Here is an 18,494-nt window from a genome sequence, read left to right on the forward strand (position 1 = left end):
GACAGAAATTCAACAAGCATAATTTCCTAATTTCCTGTACATACCACGTTCGAAGGAGTATGCAATGGTATAAACTTACAGCAGTACATTTCGTCCTCCCCGTTGCCACAGTGTATTATAGTATCACAGTAGATGTAGCTTGATAAACTGTCGCTTGGTAAAATGTCGATTTTCAAAGGAAAACATGTATTTTCGACCATTGGACATCTCTCACACAAATTAGGCTCGTACATCCCTGTAAGACAACAATGTGTATACGTCACTTTGCGGTCAATCAATTTACAATTTCTGTGTAAACTCAGTGAATTCACCAACCATTTTTCGTAGTAGGGCGATCAATTTGCCCAAAGAATGCAGCTCGAGTTCTGAAAGAGTGTGTTTTAATAAATCACATGGATTTTTGTCAGCCATCTGTTGTTGAACGGCCGGCAACGCTGCGTACCCAATAATAAATTATTAAATGAAATATGACAACTTAAGTTGAAATTATAAGATAACGCCGGCATTGCTCATTCTATTTACACATTGAGCAATGAAACAATGGCGTTATTAGTTACTCTGTACTTGAACATAGTACCTTGGAAGCAGCTGACCTCGTCTTGGAAATACCAGTCATTCCATCCATCACAAACGCTATCCAATGGAATACACACTTCATGGAGCAGGTACAGCATGTCAGTTCCCTCCATGAAAATCTCTCTTTTCCATTTGGGGAAGCCAGCCATTTCATAATGTCCGCAGTAATCTTTAAAAAAAGTATCAACGGAACTGCTAAAAGATATTGCATGTATATTGTACATCTAAATGTCAATACATTTACAATAGTTTATTTGCAATAACGTGGAAAAACGTAGGCTAGGAAAGACAGAAAGGATTAACCCTATCCAGATTTGGGGGGCGTGGGGGGTGTAAAAGTGCCAGCGTCAACTTTATGTATATCTCTAACTTCTAACATATCATAATGTGACATTTATAATTAGATATTCATAATCTATGCTAATGAGATGGCGCATTTGGACAAAAGCCGACCATATCGTGATGAAAAGTATAATTAGCAAATTCTCCGTCGGGTTTCTCACAACTCTATATTTTCTTACAAAAACATTCATGTGAATGTTTTCATCCATTTCCATGGGATTTTAGGGTTACATGTTGAAACAGGTATATCTTAAGACATCAGCTTGATAATCCAAGTTGTCGGATTGAAAATGATAACTAGCTAGCGAAAATACATATGGCGTCATCATTTGAAGTCATTTTGAAGTAGTCGTGGTGGCCTTTGACAACAGCAGTCTTAGAAGACTTAAATATTGACATGAAACCCTTTATGGCGAACATTATTGCGAACAAGATGTGTGATTTCTTGAGGTGTTAGGGCAACTCCCCGTTTTAGCCAATAAAATCAATTAATAACATCAAAATAACGTCATATTACTTCATAATGATATCAAAATTTAAGGCATTATAAAACTTTAGAAGCATATCACTCCCTGCAAATTTGGTGATCGTACTGTAAGCCATTTTGAAATTACGAAGGGGAGAGCCGAATGAGATCCCCCCCCCCCCTGCCACAAGGCCAGGGAATGCCCCAAAAGCCCAGTCTGGATAAGGTTGAATTAGTAATACAAATGAACCCTATTCTAGTATCTGGTACGTCATATAATGTTAATGTACGTTATATAACTTAAGAGCACTTGTCAAGAAAAGCAAAATTGTTGTCTACCGCAGCCAATCTCATCTGAGAAGTCCCTGCATTGAACTGCTCGGTTGCATCTGCCCTGTCCATTGATACATCTCGGGAACGGAGGGATTGAGTTTTTACAGGGCCAGTACCCGATAGATCTGCACAATTCATCTGTAGTAGAATAAAATGATATCGCTACACCATGGTATTGGATTGGTATCATAAGAAAGTTGCTTAGCAAGTAATTTTTTTAGGCCTCTGAACCACATCTTAATATAGCCCTACTTTACATATTCCAGTATCATGTGGGCCAATACTTAGGCCACACTAACCTAATTTCATGGATAACTTCCTATGGTGACCCAAAAATGACACTGGAGGGCGAAAAAAAATGGAAAAAAATTACTACTAAACAATTGGACTACAAAGCTGGTATTACAAATTGAACGGCAGAACACAGTTTGTATTTATTTGTAGGAGGCACATATAGGTTGTCTTATTAATCTTAGTACACTCAGCTGACGTAATCGATCGATGTGTAATATTTTGGCACGAAGGAGGAGCACAACTTTGCAAGAAATTTTGACTGAAACTTATAAACTCTGCTTCTTTCAGAGACTGGCTTTCCCCCATCCCGGGGTGAAGCCAGTTGGCGGCTAATGCGGACTAGCCACAAACAGAACTCTATTTACACACGAACCGAGCGCTACCGCAACCTTACATTGCCACTGTATTGAATAAGGAATTGTGACCGTTCACACGAATATCTCGTTGTTGATCTGAATGTTGATATATTCTATTATATTATTCATTTAACGTTTCATTTCCAACATATGGCATTTTAATCGCAATAATTTTCATGTTTTAAGCCCGTGAAATGTTATGCGTTTAACTCGTTTGTAAATTCTGAAACAATTCAGCCTCGGCTGCTATTTCTGGACTACTTGTACGATTTGTATGCAATAAACCAGTTATTATTAAAGCAATTCGATTTTGTTTCCTCTAAGTTAGATTTAATTTGATATTTTATGGTATTGTATCATAGGTTATTTAGTTTGTTCGCTTTTGTTTCTCATGCGTTCATAATTTCTTTTGTTTGATAAATCTATTTATTGAATTGTTGTAATTTAGATAAGTGGTGGTCTTTATATAGCTATAAGCTTTCGGCCTCCCCTGCACTGTCATATTTCATCAATATTTCTTTGTTATGTTTTTCTTAAGTGAGAATAAGCAAAAGTCGAAATAAAACATCTTTATAATACCATATTAACATGAACATTGATAGCGCACTGAATATGGTCACAGCTGGAATAAGAGCCTTACCACAGTTCTGTTCGTCCGACCCATCAGCGCAATCAGAAATGCCGTTACACAAAAAATCCCCTTTCACACAACCGGGAGCATCACGGCACTTCCAGTAGGCAGCATCGCCGAATGAGCCATGAAGGGAGCAGAATTCGTCTTTCAGAAAAGAGAAGGGAGTTTTTAGATTCAAGACAGAAGAAGACTAAAACTTTGCTCTTTGAAGTACCGTTAAAGTTCCTTTTCAGCAGATCTACATAACATTTACAGGAACTTTAAAGACAACGGTTTTCGCAACACCTATTGTTATAGAGTGCAGTTAACAAATCGATTTAACCCAATTTCAGGAAAGGCCATACTATATCTTAGATGATAAATTGCATTTTATCCACACCATAGGTGAAGAGTGAAATGTATTGTATTCGTAATGTTTCTTCTCCTGTCAAATCTTAAAATGGATTAATTAGTGGACCGTTTAACCTGGAATTTGGCACAAGTGTAATGTGGAAAAATACACACAGAAGTTGTTTTTTTTAAGTCTTGTTAGATGCCTTTCAAATAACTTATATTGTCCATTTTCAAACCGAAACTGTGTTTTTTGCTTTCATTGCCCTAGTATTCAGATCAACTGACCTAAACTTTGATATAGGGTGATGATTATTCGATAATTTACTTTTTGAGCAGAAGAATGTATGGACCAGTAAATGTAAATATGGTGATTGACCTAAAAATATGAATACTTTGTGCTTAATATATATGAACAGCCCATTATCACCGTGTGACCTATCTGAATTAGATTTTGAGCAGTCTCCTTTTGCAAAGGAAGGGGGATGAAATGAAATATGCTTTGTTTGCTCGCGAGTCGCGAGCAAATGTTCATTTCATTTTAATCATCCATAGAAATAGTTCATGACAAGCTGCATGATATGCATACACCCATTTTGAACATATTTCTCACTACTGGAAATAACTTCAGTTGGCTTCATTTCCTTTTTCACTTTTCAGTTAATCTAATGTCAGAATTTTTTCTCGAACATATTTCATGTACAAATGAATCACTTGTAACAGTTGTCAAGTTGGGGTTAGATCATACCTATATGTCAGGCATTAGGCGTCCTCGTCACAAAAAAAAAGGTAAAGAACGTTTATTATAATAAGTAACATGCCTACCGCAGTTAATCTCGTCCGATCCGTCAGAACAGTCTTTTCTGCCATCGCAAACTTTCGTGATCTTAACACAGCCTGTCAAATCACGACACTGAATTTCTTCTCGTTGAAGCAAGTAGTTGCGTTTCCTGTAGTCTACACAGCTGTCTGTAAAAAAGTACTTGATTTTACAAATGGTACCCTTATCTATAGCCCATAGAGATATCGCGTGTGGGATTGCGTGGCTCAATCGGCAGCGCGTTGGTCTCAGGTCAAAAGGGTCCTGAGTTCAAACCCGGCTGCCGTGTCACCGATCTTGTGCCCTTGGGAAAGGTACTTTACACAAATTTCCTCACTTAACTCAGGTATGAATGAGTACCTAGCTGTGGCTAGTGGCAGTAACAGGACTTTGTGGCGGTCACAGGCCATAGGGGCATTTTCGGGCATGACGCACCCGCCATGACACACGAGTCAGGGGTAGGAAGAACCCCTTGCATCCCAGGTCGGAAGTCCTCCTAGGCCTAGGAGACGGAAACTCAAAACAACAAACCTGCATCTGCTGGGGCCTTCTTACACGTTGTATACAGTTACCCCTGTGCGTCATTGGACGAGAGGGTGGAGAAGGAAGTGCACACCCCTCCTTCACCTTAAAAAACCCAAGTGCAGGCCGGGCAGACGTTTCGCCTTAAACCCACCCTGTCTTCCTACCATTGTCTTCCGAGACAGACGGATGCCAACCAACAGATTAGTGATAACGAAGTCATTGATAATGAATTAAATAACAATCTTTTTGTACGCAACCAAATGTTTTATTTCTCCAACGTTTCGGTGCCGGTCTGTCACCTGTGTCCTAATGTCTTTCAGTTTTACAGTTTTTTGTTAGTCTACCAAAAGACTGCGAAACTAAAAGACATCAGAACATAGGTGTTGTCATCATCATACTTTAATTATATAGATACTTTATGATTCAGCCAAACCTATGCGCATGCAAACCACAAAGTTAAATGGTTAACCTGAACTGCATACTACCACAAAATTTCCAGATTGGATAACCCACGTCGGTGACTAGAATGGAGTTAAAATTCAACTTAGTACTTTATTGATGCAGATATGTATTCTTAAAGTCGCTATTAAGATGTTTAGCAAACGAAATCTCCAAAATCGAAATTTTACGTATTACGCTGCTCGAATGGGATCTGTTTTAAATCAATATATAGTTAAGCTAGGATTGGTGGCTTTTTGTTTTCTATATCACCGATATATTTTGCAACATAAATGTTAGGAATTTTTCAGCCGGCCAGGGAACAGTACGCGACCTTTTTAATTATTGTTGTTGTAGGTGAGATGTATTTGTGTTCTATCCTTTCGCCTGGCTGTATTTTTAAAGATTGTTTTACGCGATGGATGTTTGTAGGGCATTGCTGTTAACAAGAAAGGCAATTTCTTGGGTGACCTATTATAAATGTTTCTCATTGATTATACAAAATGAGGTCCTCATTTCCATGAAAGATATTAGCTGATCTCCATGACTTACGTCCGCATGTTCAACTTAACGTAGATGTTGCTGCCAAATGTTGCAAGAATGCAATTTTTGTCATTTGGCACTATATTAACAATTTCTCATTATGTAAATTAGGTAACGATTTGCACACTCTATTGATGGTTCTCTCTTTTCTAGGTAAATATGTCATGTTAAAGTGCCCAAGTAGAAATACTGTGGCTTAATAAATCATGCTCATTAATTATGCAAATTAACCCCTGGTTTGCATTAATAGCCCTAATTTATTGAAGACATCTCCGAAGTTATTTAAATGTCAAAAATCACGATGATCCGTTAACTGATTTCCGAGTTATTCCCTTCAAAAGGATGGTGCAATTGCGCACGGGCCAGCAAATCGCTGTGGAATTTCGGGCATTTTCGCCAATCAGATATATCCTTAACCCTCAAGCACACGACCTTTTTTTGCGACTAAAATAACCGAGTGGGGTCCAAACGGACCCCAAAATGTTTTGTTCATAAAATCTCAGTACCATTTCTTATCGGCGATCATTGTATATACATTGCTTCGTCAATGTAAGAGGAAGATTTTGAGATGTTAATGTGTTGCTAGTTCAAACTCATTATCATAATTTATGCAAAAGTTCAGAAGGACCACGTTTTGCACTAAACCTATTCCTACCAGATAGGGAAATTTTGAGGCCCTCAGCAACATTTATGTCGTATAAGTCATGAACGGCTAAAGCTAAAGCTACGAAACTTGGTAATTTATCAAAAAATATTGTTTGCAGAAGTTTTTGATCAATAAAGTAAGTTTATCATTTTTGGGGGTTGCCATGGCAACCATATTCTAACAGGCATATTTTTGCCAAAATTTGACAATTTCAATTTAAACAAGGTTTTCTTGGTAAACTACACCTGTTTTCTGACAACAAGTAAATTCTATGAAATTCAATGTAATTTTCATGACTTAAAATTTTTAATTTATGCTAATTTCATGACGTCATTGGTCAAAATCCAAGATGGCCGCCCTGATTTGGTAAATGACGTCATAATGTCGTCACATTACATGTTGATGACACAGAAATTTTTGTGAAAATTAAAGGTTACATTCTTATTATCGTCTAAAAGTTTGGTAGTCATACTATAAGTGGTTAAGGAGTTAGCCTCCAAAGTTTGTTTTATAAACTGCACATTTTTGCTGGGGTCCGTTTGGACCCCAGAGGGACTGAACACAAACTTTCTTTATAATTTCCACATAATTGTACCAATCTTTGCGAAAACTTAGGAAAAGGTATAAGACATATTGACTGACAAAGTCACGGAAGGATTTTTTCTTCAGATCAAAAATGTTTAAATGGCACTTCAAAATGTATGCCTAGGGTCCAAACAGACCCCACTCGGGTGTTTGAGGGTTAACAGTAAGCCTAATATTTCTCTCTATTTGAGTTTCATATGGCATATTTTTTAGCATTTTAACATGAAATGCAGTGTATTTATAAACTGTCCTTATTCATTATGCAAATTAGCCCCTGACTTGCATGATTAGCATTTGATTATGTAAGGCTAACACTGAAGCTATCTACATTCCTAATATAATGAAGATCCGTCAAACCATTCCCGAGTTATTCCCCTCTAAAGGGATAAGGCAACTACACATGCTTGGGGAAAAATTCATAACATCCCTGCCAATTTTTGGGAATTCTGGTCAAACGGACGCTCTCTATACTATTAGGATAGCCCATGAGGCGTCGCCAAAAACCTACCGGGACAGTCTCGCTCGTCCTCTGTGACTTTCCCACAGTTCCGCTCACCGTCGCACACACGAATCGGACTGTAGCAACCCACTTCCCCGTCACACATGCGCCGATGTTTTTCAGGACAGGCGGCAAACCCTGTTACCGAAAAAGCGGAGCTACTTAAGACGACATATATGATACCACTAGAACATTAAAAATTGATGCTACGGTCTACTTTTCGGTTAAGTTTGTACTCAATGGGTAAAGTATATCGGCTGCATAACACTAGTTAAATGTTAATCCTAATGGTATTTTGATGGATATTAATTTGAAAAGAGCTATTTTTGACCAATCGGCCACTTAACGGACTTTGGGGTGATTGCAGTTTTAAGGTTGTTTTCCAATATTCGAAGAAAGCTACTGATTTGAGGCGGCCGTGTATTTTGCCCTGCACCCTGACACGTCATTGTCCGTAACGCATTGCACTCTCAAATGTAAGCTAGCCCTTTATGAATTAAATTCCTCAATATTCACATCAGCCTGATAACATACAGTCAAATCTCAAATTAAGTGTCATAAGTATGAGATCAGTATGAAAATGCCGTCTGTTGCCACTAAGGTATCAGGTGAAACTGTCAAACTAAATTGAATTTGTGTTGATAATGAAGTATCTGTGATCTAGCACACTTCAAAGTATTCCTTTAGATAGACAATCAGTGGCTGTTCTTAGTTTTATAGTTTGCCTGTAAGCCATTTTAAATGACAGGAATATCTGGCGTTAGGCCAATGAGACAACTGTCCCCTTGTTCCCTTTGGCCCCTCACTTTATACAGGTAAAAATTAGAACATAATCATTGCTATTGATTTTCATCTGATCGGACGTCATATGAAGATCCTGTGTTTAAGGAGAGTCACAACTCAAGCGCAGAATAAATATAGAATACAACATGGTGCATTCCGTATCACCCGAGGTACCAGTGTATTATATATATTCTATATTTATTCTGAGAAAACACATATTTCGATGCGAAATGCACCAGAAGTTGAGAAAATGTTGTGTCCTCGACCAAAATATTGTAACAACAGCAATCTTAACGTCCGAATCCGGTATTCGAATTTTCAACCGTGCCGTTTTCGGCCCGTTCGAAATAGTTTGATTTACTCGAAGGAAGCCTGTGTGATACAACTTAGAACCCGTGTGATACGGGAAGTTATCACACGGCCCAGAACACCCGTATCGAACGTTTTCGCGTCACAGTTATGACATACTAATACTTACAGCAGTTCCGTTCGTCAGTGTCGTCATCATCTCCGCAGTCCAAGATGCCGTCACACACGCTGCATTCTTTGATACATCTCTCGCTGTAAGGACAAATGACTTCGTCCTCCGCACAGAGGCGCTTTTCTGATATAAAATAGCAAACTTTTCTTATTCAGAAATGAGCCCGTACATTTAAAAAATAGTAATAACCCCTCAGGCTTATTACGGGACAGAGTTTAGTCTATGTTCACAATGTACAACTCTTGTACAAAAATATTATAGTTATCAAAAGATAGTTGAAATCTGGAAAGAAGAATATAAATTGTTATTTGGCAGAAAGAAATCACGAATTGTTTGTACAATGTAAAACAATAATGATAAATTCGTAGTTTGCAAAGGGAAAAAGGAATGAAACATCATTATTTGAGGAAATGTATCCACCAGGGATCTAGTAGTCATCTGCTTGCATCCTCTTACTAGCCCCGGGGCCCCCCGACTGAAACCTCTGAACCTGGAGAATACTGAAATTAGACAACGCAGTACTAACCTTCTTCAGTAGCGTAGCACATTGAGCGTCCATTTAAGCCTACTTGACAGATTTCCCCGTCAAGAGATGTCGGTAGAAGTTTTACAAATACACGATGTGATGAGTCAACACCCCAGATAATTCCGTCCCCTACATGGACCTCCTTCAGTGGTACTCCTGGCACCTCCATCCATGCCACTCCACGGGCAGTTTCGTTCAGAAACGTGCCTGCTCTGTGATGCACTTTGCCTTCAAAGTCTACTGCCCAGACTCCCGAACGTCCCACCGACACAGACAAAAAGCAGCCGTCAATCGCTTCCCAGTCTCTCTTTACTACATAAAAAAAAACAATCTAGGTAAACTCAAGAATTAAAAATGTAATTCAAATGCAAAATAACTGTCATAAATATCAGTGGTTTGAAAAATAATGTTGCCCGATACTCCCATTTGTTATCGATGAAAGCTTTTTATGTTTTTTAACTTCATTAGTCAAGATTACAATATTGTTATTTTATAATGCAGTTTACATCGATGTTTCAACTTGCAAGTTAAGCAGGTAGAGTCAAACCTGTCTATAGCGGCCAATCAAGGGACTGGAAAAGTCTGGCTACTATAGAAACCTGGTGGCCACTATACAGAAAATGCTGATCAATTGAGCACGAGCAGTAAGTTACACATCATTTCAGTACCCACTGATCTTTCCAACCAAGTAACCTTATCTCAAAAATTAACCCTATTCAGACCGGGGGGGGGGGTTGAGGCCTGCGCTAACTTCGATGTCCTATAACGCCAGAACGGCTTACGCTAGAGCCACCAAATTTATTGAGTTTTCTTAAAATATTGTTGGCAACAATTTTACGAAGTTTGACAAATTTTCCATTTTTCTTGTTGCCATGGCAACCGCTTGTTGACAGGCAGTTTTGCCAAAAGTTACTATTTTTGGTTCTAACAATGTATTTTTCACATTTATTTGCTTATATTATTCAGCATATCTTTCATAACTATATATGCATAAATTATGCTAATTTGATGACGTCATCAGCCCAAAATCCAAGATGGCGGACCGAATGGCCAGATCAAGAATAACAAGCTAATTATCCCTTAAAATTTGTAACTACCTGGTATTTTTTCATCAAAAACCATCTAAATGAATGAATTTAGTCTATTTCCATTGCCCTTTGTGATTATTTGTTGCAAAAAAAGTATTTTTAAAAATTCAAGGTGGTGGATATAATATGGCGGAGCCCAACTCGTATCTTAGATGTTCATGACGTCATTTTATGAGGTCATATTGACGTCATTGATGTTGCTATTGGCAACTCAAGTCGTAATAAACATTATTATTCTGTTATCTACACTTGTTGTTACATTTTTGCAGCATAACTTGAAGTTTTCTGAGCATACTCATTTTTCATGGGTTTGGCCAATGTAATCAAATTGATGACGTCATAATTACGTCATCTTACGTCAACGTAACGTCAAACGTCATATTCTTGTCAGATACTATGTCGAAATCATGTCCTAAAAATTTGGTGGCCCTACGGCACGTCGTTTTAGAGTTATAGGACTTAGAAGTGGAGGGCCTCAAAAGCCCCGCTCCCCGGTCCAGGGATGACCAAAAAAGCCCGGTCTGAATAGGGTTAACTGACCCTGCCAAAGTCAAATCTGCCGAAAATGAGAGATATTGTCATGCGCAGTGTTGGTAAATTCGGCGACAAAGACTTGCGCTCTAACGTTCAAGGCACACCTACCTTCCGCTACTGCCAAAATAACCCTGTCGGGAACTCCGAATTCTCGTAAACTACGATCTAAAACCCGGTGCAGGGTGACATACGGACGCCATAAAGTTGTAATTGATATCTACTGAACCGGAAATCGTGTGACTGTGGCCGCGTTGTGCAGATGGCCGTTATAGACTACTTCTTCATTCTTAGGTCAATGGGAAAAATTCAAGGGACCGACAAAAAATTATCGCAATGGCCAGGTGGTCAAAAAAAAGGTGCCCGCTAATACATGTTTGACTGTAGCTTCACCGGATCCGCCGATCATTCTACCCTGCTGGATCTTAACCGTGCATGATTCAAAGTAGAATCAATTTACCGGAGATTTCACAATAGAAAGGTGAACGCCACACTCTGCCGCCAAGCTCAACTGCCCACAGTTGACCTGTTCTGGAGCTGACGCTGACCTCCTTCATATTGGCTGTTTGTATAGAGTCCCAGAAAGCACCTACAGGGTTGTCCCAGGTTATGCCTGTCGAAAAAGTTGAGAAAATGAGACATTCAAACTATATTCACTGCTTATTTTTCTCTTCGAAAAAAATCCGTATGTCAATAAAAGACTCAACAAGATGTGGCCCTAGGGGTGAAAATCCAGGTCCAGGTCCGGTTCAGGTCCAGAGGATTAGGTCCAGGTCCGGACCTGAGCCTGGACCTGACACATCCAGGTGTGTGGTTTTTGTCATGAGGAATAGCAACCAGTGCACTGAAATTTCTGTACATAACTTTATCAGGCTGGTGAATGCTAAAGAACAAAGTTCACAACCACGTCCTTTTCAAGAACCGAAGTTTCGATAATTGTCTGTCTTCTTCGGGGGGAAAATGACTGATTTTCTTTGCACTGCAGCTTGTTGTCACTGCTAACAGTACAGCCCTAAAGACTGAAAAAATGCGGTAATATACGTTCGTCGAATAAAACGGAAATTTGCAAAACCTGTCAGAACAGTGATTTACCAGCCCGATCAAATTATTAAGAAGGTTTAGTTTCTTGTCAATGTTTTGAATTTTAAAAAAAAAAAAAACCTATCGGAGAGTTTTCGACTCCCATGCACCATGGCTTGCGAAATACATTGATTATAAAACAATTACAAACAGTGCTCAATTATCGATTACAAACAATTGACCCTATCTAGACGTGGGGGGGGGTAAAAGTGCCTGCGCCAAATTTGACGTCGTATAACTGCCGAACGACGTATGCTAGGACTACGAAACTTAGTGACTTTTCCTAAAGTATTGTTGGCAACAATTCTGCGAAAAAAAATTAGTTTGTAATTTTTCCTGTTGCCATGGCAACGGGTTTTTGACAGGCATATATTACCAAATTTACTAATTTCAGTTTGAATTATGGGATTTGAAGGTTTTATTGCTAGACCAAACTTTTTTATCTATATCATTAACATCCTGTGTAATTTTAAAGTTACATTTATAATTAAGTATTCATAATTTATGCTAATTTGATGACGTCATGGGTCAAAAAGCAAAGATGGAAGACAATGACATTTTCAATGATAAATACATGTTATTTGTACTCAAATACCGTCAAAATCTTTTATTTTCTTACAAAACACAATTACTTGAACCTCTTTAGTCCAGGTTTATTGGGTTTTGGGGTTATATGTGGAAAAAATCGTATTTTAGAAAATTCAAGCTTGTCGATCCAAGATGGCGGACAAATGACGTCATTTTGTGACGTCATATAGGCGTCAGTGTCGTCGTCATTGGCAACAAAAGACTTGGCAGACTTAGACACCAATAATGTAACCTTTATTGTCATTGTTTTGTTTAATACCTGTAAGTATAGCTGAAATTTCAGAAAATATAAAACAGAAAATACAGAAAATAAAAAAAACTTCACTAGTACATAATTCCATCCAAATTTTGTGATCGTATCTTTTATAATGTACTTTAAAATCAGATTTGTTAAGATTTAGGTGATAACATACCTTTTCTCACCATGGTATATCCATATGTGAAAGAGGAATAACTTGCAATGATCCACACAAAGTCCTTTCCTGAATGTATCCGATCTATCTTGTGTCCAGACCAATCGATTTCCACTGGGAAGGCTTTGAAGTTGAAGAGTGAGCTTGTGATTTTGGAATCGATATGAACCGTCTGCCAGGACGTACCCGATGTTCCCTCGCTCCTGAAAACAGTAAAATTCATCACAATAAGCCTTGTAACACTAGTAACCACGTAAGCGCGGATAAAAGGAACTCTGGGTAATAGTATGTCAAAGTTGAAGGCCCACAGAAAATCAACAGTCTAGCCTCTACCATTGTTTTGTTTTGCGTAACAATGTCCGGAACGTAATGGCGCCTGCAAAATGGCGGAATGTTGATTTTCAACAAGGCTCTCTTTAGAATTGTGCGTATACTTAAGTCGGTATAATTTCGTATTTACGATCTTCAGATTACGAAAGGTAAATTTTGCGGGGATGAAGTCATTTTTTTACCATTACCCAACATTTTGCAGCTAACCGACTATTTCTTCCACTTCAACTTTATCTCTGTTAAAAATATGTCAATACGAAAGTCATACGGGCTTGAAAGTATGCACAGGTGTGAACGGGGCCAAGGTTAATAAGGACCGTCTTCAAAGTCAATATGTGGTAAATACATTTTCCGCATATTCAAAGCCGCGCAATATAACTTTGCTCCGTTCGACTTTAGCTTGCCTGCCCTACATTTCTCACTATTTGAGAGGTCACTACTAACCAGCTCTCAGCTGAATAGAAATATGCCTCTGTTGTCCCAGGGAGAACTTGTTCTAAATAAGGCAAGCTCATTGACATTCAACATACTACAACGTTACCATGGCGGTTGGACAGTCCTCCCTACGCCCAAAATTGTTTTATAGAAAGTTTGAGATTTGTGGGCTCTCTACAAAAGAACTACAATTTTGTCAGCCTGCATGCACGCCATATTGGATATTTGCAATGTAGGCGCTGAAGACTTGTACCAAAATAAGACAAGCTCATTAAAATTATGAATAGTACGGGAAAAAGTGTAATCTATGGCGTGGATATGCAAAGTACGGGGCCGTCGAAATTCTGTGGACGCAGGTTCGTCTCTGCGAGAATCAGAGTGCCTTGGTAAATATGATGTGTTCAAAAATTCGAACTTTCCCAGAACTATCGTAGAGTTGGATTTGTTATCACCAAGTACAGTAGGGGCATCTTTTCTGGGTAGTTTTAAAGAACGCTTGCAGATAGATGTGCAAAAGTTAGGTGTGACTGGTCGTTCGGTGTAATATAACCAGCTGCTGCCTCGCCGCGTGCCTGCAAAGCTGGTGTGTTACACCGAACGGCGGTTATACCGGTTATATAGATACAGATATAGATTTAAAAAAAGGTTGATTGAAAGGTTTGAAATTCGTATAGTTGTACTAAAATAGTTGCAACATGTTAAATTGTTGCTAATGTTTAGAACAGTTTTGAAGAGTGTGAGCTAGTATGAGGCGGCATACCTAATGTGTATACCTTTACATCTCTCACCTGAATGTTCCCACACGGTACATTACAGTGGAGTCATCAGAAACTGCCCACACTCCAGCACGTCCTACTGAGATGTGCAGAAACTCTTCTGTTCCGTTCTGTACCACTTCCCATCCAGTCCCTAAACAACAAGAACATCAAAAGGTTAATATACCGACCTAGGAGGTATAAGGTGATAAGAAACATTTCATGTGTAACAAACAACCGATATTAATCTCCTTAGTTGTTTGCTGGCCAATTATTTAAAGGATTGCGTCATTTTTAAAGGCGAATGTCTGTAAGGGTCTAACAATGGGGTGAAAAAAATCGAGTTGGCTCATATTTTGCACAGTGATAGTACTTGGTACACAACCCCCTGAAAATAGTTTTCTTTCTACTCAGAACCTCTCGCTGTTATAGCAACAGGCCAAAGAAGTTTATGAGCCATTTTGCCAGATTTTGGCATGTAAAAAATATGAAAATTGGCCATCTTTAGGGCACTAATACTGATCAATGCTTTAACATAACAACAAAAGCAGACTGTGCTAATTACAGCAATGCCTAAACTTGCATTAGATAGCAGTAAAGTCAATCTTCTGTAAAATCTATGGCAACGGGCAACCTGAATACAATACACTGTTTTCATGAGTCAAAAATACTGAAATTTTGTCCAACTTTGAAGCACTGAAAGTCTGTAAGTAGAAATATCTTTCGCTTGCAATTCACACAAATAATAACCAACTAACGAGCTATTAGCAATGTCCAGGGACTTAGAAGTGGAGGGTTTCAAAAGGGTTAAGTAACCGAGACTTGAGTATGGGACTTGGCAAACCCCGGACAGTGGTCTACCAGTGGGCTCGATGTGCAAGCATATCGTCAGTTCCTCTGTTACATGTCAGTGCAGTGATGTAACTGTTGTTGTATGTCAATCATTTTATCCCTGCGTTAATGCTGAATGCAATCTATCTTACTGTTTGCAAAACCATTATATTGCGCCAAAAGGACATAAAAATGTGTGCGTTTCGTAACGTATAATATGCGAAAATGAGTAAAAGCCATCAAAATAAAATTCTGCGTATATTCAATATTAGTACTTTCAAGGGCAAACTAGTTCTAAAAAAGCGTTAAATACCGATGCCAATGCCTGATTTATGTCACACTTACCCTGGGGTGCAGATTTAGAAATGCCTGTTCTTCGCAGCGGTCTTCCGTCAATATCCAGTGCCCACACCTGATTGGTGGAGGTACTGACGCTGATCTGTTTGATCCCCTCACCTATCTCGAGCCACTCAGACTGGAGCACATCCGGAGCTGAAGGCTCTTTACTGTCTAAAGATGGACAAGTAAAGTAAAATCTTTACACATGTTCTTTCAATTATAATTTCTTCACCTTCAACATTACCAAAAATGATTTTATTGTGTATCTTGTTTTTCTTCCTCACAGAAAATTTATCTTCCAGGAAGAAATTACTCTGTCCCCAAGAAATCTTAGAAGTCCATGGGGCAAGCAAAGTTTTGCTTGAATTTTTTAGACATTTTTTGAGATTAATACTCTTACACCAAGACTAATTTTCTTACATCAATAGCAAAAATTCTTGTATTTCTCAAGAGTCATAAAAAAAAACAAGCATTTCTAAAAAATTTTTTCTTGCATCATGAGAAAAAGCAAAAAGATTTTGCTTAAAGTTCCAGAAAATACTTAGGTGTGAGAAAATTTTTTTTTCACCAAAGAAGAATAAGAAAATTGCTCTTTGCATGAGAATTAATTTTTCGGTAGATTCTTGTTTTGCTTCTTAAAATCTTATTCTACATTTTGTTCTTGCAAAAATATTTTCTTCATATAAGAATTGTCCATGGGGTAAGCAAAACAAGCAAAAATCATTTTTGGTAGTGAAGTTTAAATTTTGTTTTACAGAAAGGAGTAAGTATACAAGTTAACAGTTATTTGAAAACATTTTCCTGCCCCCTTTCTTCTCTCTCTGTTTCGGAGGCAAGTAGAAGCTGACCTTGTAAAGATATGCATTTATATGGCATATCGCCTCTTATCTAATTGACACTAAGTAAGATATCTCAGTACGCACACTTATTTAATGGCAAAACATTGTTCTCTCACAAAGCTCAATTGCTAGAAGCAGCAGGTTGATAAACAGGTTGAAAATAGCGAAAAAAATAACATGCTTTTTTGTAGATATATTTACACATGAAATAACTTGACATTTTAAGAAAAAAAAGAGATCATGAAAACCTGCCAATTGGCCAAACAATTGTACCTGTAACATACCTACTAGGTAGTTAGGTAGGTAGGTAACATAGCGGATGGTACATGCATTATTCTACAGGATTTGGCACAAAATGTGCTTACCTGACCTATCCCACACCGTCTCATACTTTGCTGAAAACCCAGTTCTGTATATCACAGCATCTGTCACAAAGATGGCATAAATGATGTTTTCTACGGAGATGTATGGTGATGGGATACACGCACCGCAGTGACGCATTTCTTCCAGCCCATAAGGGTCTTCAATAATCAAATAGTCATAATAGCAGTCTTCAGTGACATGCACGTCAAAGTACGTGAAGATAAGTTTGATGTGCTTTCCCACTTCGATGGATATGTTCCACAACTGGTACAAGTTATTTTTGTACGAATGTGGGTAGTTCATTGAAGAAAAAGAGCCAGTCTCTTCCGAGAGATATTGAATCCACCGGACTTTGAAAAATAATAGAATAAAAAATCTCTCATCAAATTACGGTTTTCCTTTTATTTCATAATTATAGTCTACCTCACAAAATACAATACGAGCAGTAGGGACCAAACTCAAAATGTAAAGAAATGCAATTTAACCCTATCCAGACTGGGCTTTATGGGCCTTCTTTGGCCTTGGGGGGGGGGGGGGGGGTGGGGGGGGGGGTGTCACCAAATGTGCAGGGTGGTGGGGGGGGGGGGGGGCCCCTCTAATTTTATAATTCCTGAAATTTTTCTATCATTATGACGTAATATCACGTAATTATGACGTCATTTATTGATATTGTTGGCTAAAACAGGGAATCTCCATAATACCCTAATATATCACTCAAAAATTACCAATAAAGGTTTCTTATTAATATTTAAGTGTTATAAGACTTCTGTTGTCAAAAGCTGACGCAACGACGTCAAAATGACGTCATAGAATGACGTCATCTGTAGTTTAGCTATCCGCTGTCTTGGATTATCAACCTTCCATTTTTCAAGATACATTTTTTTCAACATGTAACGCTAAAACACATGGAAATGGATTAAAAATGTTCACATGAATGTTTTCTGTAAGAAAATACCACATAGTGATGAAATCTGAGTGAAAATAAGCTTTTTACTTTAAATAAGCTTGTACTTTAAATTGTGATATTGTCGGCCACCTTGGATTTTGACCAATTACGTCATCTCATAATCATAATTTATGAATATTTAATAATAAATGTCTAACTTAGATGTGTTAGATATTAAAGATATATAAATAGAAGTTTAGTTTAGCAAGAAAATCTTGAAATCCCTTTGTTTAAACCAAAATTAGTGATTTTCGTAAAATTTGCCTTTTCAGAAACCCGTTGCCATGGCAACACGAAAAATCATAAACTTACCTAATTTTTTTTAAAAATTCTTGCCAACAATATTTTAGAAAAACTCACCAAGTTTTATTGTTCTAGCACAAGCCGTTTGGGAGCTATAGGAGGTCAAAGTTGGCGCGGGAACTTTTGCCCCCCCCCCATCTGGAAAGGGTTAATGGACTATATATCATGAATAACACCCAATAATAAAAAGTCACCGATACATATCTAATAAGAAATCTAAGCCGAATAAAGAATAGACCATTATATTAATGTTTTTGTTCACAAACGTACCTCAGAGTTATCAAAGGAGAAATTTATTGTAAAAAAATGACCATACCATTTTCAGACTTGTCCCTTGAAATGACAGAGTGGAAGATTGTAAAGCCTTCTTCATTAAATATTTCATCACTGTGAAAATGAATGACTAATGTTGATGCCATTGAGTGGTACAAGTGAGGAGACACCCAGCCACAGAACCACTGGACGAACTCTAAAAG

General features: G+C 38.1%; 1 protein-coding gene across 2 annotated transcripts; it reads right to left on the minus strand.

Annotated features, from left to right (window-relative positions):
- Positions 1-4: 4 nt before the first annotated feature.
- Positions 5-17,240, minus strand: LOC118426640 (low-density lipoprotein receptor-related protein 1B-like). Of its 2 annotated transcripts, XM_035836148.1 has the most exons (13): positions 16,772-17,240; positions 15,574-15,738; positions 14,431-14,551; positions 12,878-13,080; positions 11,257-11,409; positions 9,178-9,489; positions 8,649-8,774; positions 7,397-7,525; positions 4,157-4,300; positions 3,008-3,145; positions 1,724-1,855; positions 578-745; positions 5-235 (listed from the first exon to the last, which is right to left on the minus strand). In XM_035836148.1, the coding sequence occupies exons 1-13, from the start codon at positions 17,070-17,072 to the stop codon at positions 27-29; spliced, it is 2,301 nt and encodes a 766-aa protein (XP_035692041.1). In that variant the 5' UTR covers positions 17,073-17,240; the 3' UTR covers positions 5-26. The 2 variants fall into 2 exon arrangements, with proteins under 2 accessions (XP_035692041.1, XP_035692042.1); XM_035836149.1 differs by lacking the exon at positions 4,157-4,300.
- Positions 17,241-18,494: the final 1,254 nt, after the last annotated feature.

This window comes from Branchiostoma floridae, chromosome 11 (genome assembly GCF_000003815.2).
Source record: "Branchiostoma floridae strain S238N-H82 chromosome 11, Bfl_VNyyK, whole genome shotgun sequence".
NCBI lineage: Eukaryota > Metazoa > Chordata > Leptocardii > Amphioxiformes > Branchiostomatidae > Branchiostoma > Branchiostoma floridae.

What these genes read in the sequence shown, in the direction of transcription:
- LOC118426640 (XM_035836148.1), bottom strand. Translation starts at nt 17,072, where the DNA reads ATGAACTACCCACATTCGTACAAAAATAACTTGTACCAGTTGTGGAAC. An exon ending in TACCGTGTGGGAACATTCAG is followed by an intron (nt 13,081 to 14,430) that starts GTGAGAGATGTA and finishes TACTGTTTTCAG; the next exon opens with GAGCGAGGGAACATCGGGTA. An exon ending in TTTCTATTGTGAAATCTCCG is followed by an intron (nt 9,490 to 11,256) that starts GTAAATTGATTC and finishes TTTTTTATGTAG; the next exon opens with TAAAGAGAGACTGGGAAGCG.